We start from the raw sequence: 3385 nt of genomic DNA, 5'->3' as shown, positions 1-3385 counted from the left end.
AAAAAAAGCATAAGAAAAGTTTATAGGCTTAGAAAGATGGATAAAGATTGGCTCAGTAAGAAGATTTGACTCACTAAAAAGTTGGCCGGCAACTGCAATCTTGCTAGATCGCAGTTGCTTGGATCCACTAGATCACTGAAATACTTGGTTTGGTGACTTGTTTTGGAGAACTCACGGAAATGGCACCCAAAAAAGCATAGCCAAGCCTTCATATTAAATGCAGTTCAAGATGTTGGGATGGTGCCTTAAATCCTATATTGATTAGGAATGGGAGTTGCAAGGGAATTCTCCCCTTTAAATAGACCAATAGATTGAGCTTTTAAAATATCTCAAAAAATGTAAAATAGACACCAAAAGAATATTCATTGTGGCTGTTATTAAGGGTGTAATTGAACCTTTTGGGATAATGTAAGGAGTTTGCAGTTTTGCTCTTCTAAAGATTGCATAGTGAACATAGACTAAATTGATTAGGCCAAACCACTTTATGTAGGCTAAATTGATTGTGTCAAACCACTTTATGGAGGCTAAATTGATTGGCCGAACCACTTTAAAATTCTTGTATTTGGTTTTCTTTATTTTTAGTCGTTTGTTTTAATTTTACGTTTGAGTTGTGAGAATTTTTTCAACACGAGTTTTTTCTTCCAATCATGGTAGTGTGGAGCTAAAACTAAGATTCCCAAAAGATGTTTAGTTCATCAAATCAACAGCTGGTGGCTTGATTGATTCTTTTGTGCCAGAATCTCTTGTGAAATGGGAACCTTCAAACAAATGATAAATGAATAACTGAATCGATCACCAGGAAGAGCCTTGTTGAAGGTATTAGAGACTTACTCAACAATTGGTACATATCTGACTTCCATTTCACCAAATAATAGGTGTACTTGAGACATTTACATGGACTTCATTAAGTAAAGATTTGATCGAGGTGACTTTAGCAGCTGTTTGTGCAAGTGATCTATACTTACTTTTGATGCTTGATCTTACTACTGCCTTTTGTTTCTTATAGCTCTTAACAGATTTAAGTTTTCACCCAAAAACACACAATATCTCCTACAGATTTCCTATCTTGAGTGTCACAAGCTCAACCTATATCAGAGTAACTCATAATTTCTATGTCTCCTTCTACTTTTAACATAATTCCTTGATCAACGGTTCCTGTCAAGTATCTCAAAACTCTCTTACAACCCTACCAATGAATGAGAGTTGGGGATTGCATGAATTGGTTTAACTTGTTTACTGCAAATGCAAGTTTTGGTCTTCTGATGGTTGCATATTGAAGCGAGTCAATGACACTTCTATAAAGCGTATGACCTTCAAATGGTTTACCTTCATTTTTGAAATAAGTTGAGATTAATTGAAACATCCAGTGACAAGAATGGCATCAACATAGACAGATGATTTGGTTTGCTGGGAATTTCAAAGCCTTCAGGTTGATCCGACGGCTGATCCGAAGAAGGATAAGATTGTTTTTGTTTTGACAGATGATTGAATGGATTAGATTTCCAACCTGGAATCTATGTGTATTATAAAAGTTCCTGTAAAACAATTTTAGGGTTAACGAAATTTTTCGCAAGTCTTGTTGAATTGATTCTGTGTTTTTCGGCTCTGTTCTTTAGAAATCCTCTGCATTAGGAAGTTTTACAAATCAATTCTGAAGCGTCAAACAACAGAGCTAGAATTTGAGCAGGTGCGGGCTATCTCAAGTAAGGATCAAATGGTAGCTTATGTTTCTTCTAACAATAATTTCAAAAGAATTGAGCACTTCAAGATCAAATGCTTTGAGAATTGAATATTTTGGCAGAATAATCAGAGTGGCTGTAACAGATGCTAGAACAATAGCAAGGACAGGAACCGAATTAAATCTTTTAAGTGTTAGTCAAGAAAAAGACTGAGGTAAATGCTATCAGCATTGTAATTATTGACATGTAGAATGCTGAGAGTCCGGTCATCAATTTAAACGGCAAAGACTTGAGAAAATCATCTTCTGCACAATTCAGTGCAGTGTAAGGATGGACAAAAAAATCAGCATCGAGATAGAAGAGACAAATAATGCGATTGCATCTGCGATCACAAAAACCTGGTATAAATTCTCCCTCCTATTGATTGATCTTCCTATTTCACCATTGTTACCTACAGTACTGAAGGCTGCTGCAAACATGACAATAGTTACAAGTGAAGCAATAGTTATACATGAGCTGGCCGTCTTCTTCGTTGAAACTTTTGCACTTTTCGGTAGTTCTAAATGTTCAATGGTGAATAACTGGCCAGGTGTTCTGCCCTCTGAATTTCTCATTTCTTTAAACGAAGGTTTTACAATCTTTTCAACCTCCTAAAACATGCACAAATTTTCAAATCAAAATGAAAATGCCATAAATTGATGTTAAATAGAAAATTATAATAATAAATATTATATAGAAGTAACTTACAAATTTTTTTACCTTCAACTTTAACAATTCTGGCTGCATTTCTAGAGCTGCATCTGGAACAGTACTGGCTGAACCTGGATGTTGATATTTTGCTGCTAAATATAATATGTTATTTCCATCTTTGTCTAGGAAAGTCCCTAACAGTTCCTTAGCAAAGCCAATTTCATGAACTAGATCCAGTATATTGGTATGACAATGTAAAACTGCAATGTGAAATATGGTTCGATCATTTTTATCTAATTCATGGACGAAATCAGGATAAGAGAGAATGATCTCAGCCAAGAATGCAAAGTTCCCCGATTTTGCAGCATCGAACAATAAATTTGAAGGATTTCTTATGAGTTCCAAAGCATCGACATCATCTCGTCGTATTGTTTCTCTCCAAAGACATTGGACTAATTTAAGTGCTGGAGTTGAAGTGAAGTCATCAGTATCCTGAGTAAACTTCATTCCTGAGACTAGAGTGAGAATTAATTAATTATAGCAGCAAGTTATTATTAAAATTGAAATATAAAATTAGTTTTCCATGGTTTTCTTTCTTTTGATTAATACAAATATGGAAATTTAGAACAGTGGCATTGTCAATATTGAGTCCGAGAATTATTGGAAACTATCATGAGCTGATAAGTCTCTTCAATGGTCCTGTGCTTCTGCAAACGAATGCTGAGGGGTTTTGAGCCAACATATGCAAGGCAGTCCCAAATTGAACATGACGAGCTACGGCTAGCTCTTTATCATCCTCTAGCAATGTCAAGGCAAAATCTGAGGAATTCATCAAATCCCAATGATTATACATATGTGCAATAAAAAAAAAAATATATATATATAAACATATATAACTTCAATTAAAATAATTAAGCTTTCATATTAGTATCCGGGTTTTAAGAATTAGAAGGAAAACAAAAGTCAAAATGAGGTTGAAGTTAGATAAAAAATCTAAAGGAATAATAACCCACAAT

General features: G+C 34.6%; 1 protein-coding gene across 2 annotated transcripts; it reads right to left on the bottom strand.

Moving 5' to 3' along the window:
• Positions 1-1896: 1896 nt before the first annotated feature.
• On the bottom strand, positions 1897-2880 carry LOC116121246. 2 transcript variants are annotated; one of them, XM_031407184.1, is made up of 2 exons: positions 2427-2880; positions 1897-2329 (listed from the first exon to the last, which is right to left on the bottom strand). In XM_031407184.1, the coding sequence occupies exons 1-2, from the start codon at positions 2874-2876 to the stop codon at positions 1994-1996; spliced, it is 786 nt and encodes a 261-aa protein (XP_031263044.1). In that variant the 5' UTR covers positions 2877-2880; the 3' UTR covers positions 1897-1993. The 2 variants fall into 2 exon arrangements, with proteins under 2 accessions (XP_031263044.1, XP_031263045.1); XM_031407185.1 differs by having other exon boundaries at positions 2439-2880.
• Between the last annotated feature and the right edge of the window lie 505 nt (positions 2881-3385).

Source organism: Pistacia vera, unplaced genomic scaffold (genome assembly GCF_008641045.1).
Source record: "Pistacia vera cultivar Batoury unplaced genomic scaffold, PisVer_v2 Contig971, whole genome shotgun sequence".
NCBI lineage: Eukaryota > Viridiplantae > Streptophyta > Magnoliopsida > Sapindales > Anacardiaceae > Pistacia > Pistacia vera.
The sequence above is the reverse complement of the archived record's forward strand: the minus strand, read 5'-3'. Positions and strand labels throughout refer to the sequence as shown.

Coding starts and splice junctions, on each gene's coding strand:
- LOC116121246 (XM_031407184.1), bottom strand. CDS start 2,876: ATGAAGTTTACTCAGGATACTGATGACTTCACTTCAACTCCAGCACTT. Junction 2,330..2,426: donor AGTTGAAGGTAAAAAAATTT/GTAAGTTACTTC, acceptor TGCATGTTTTAG/GAGGTTGAAAAGATTGTAAA.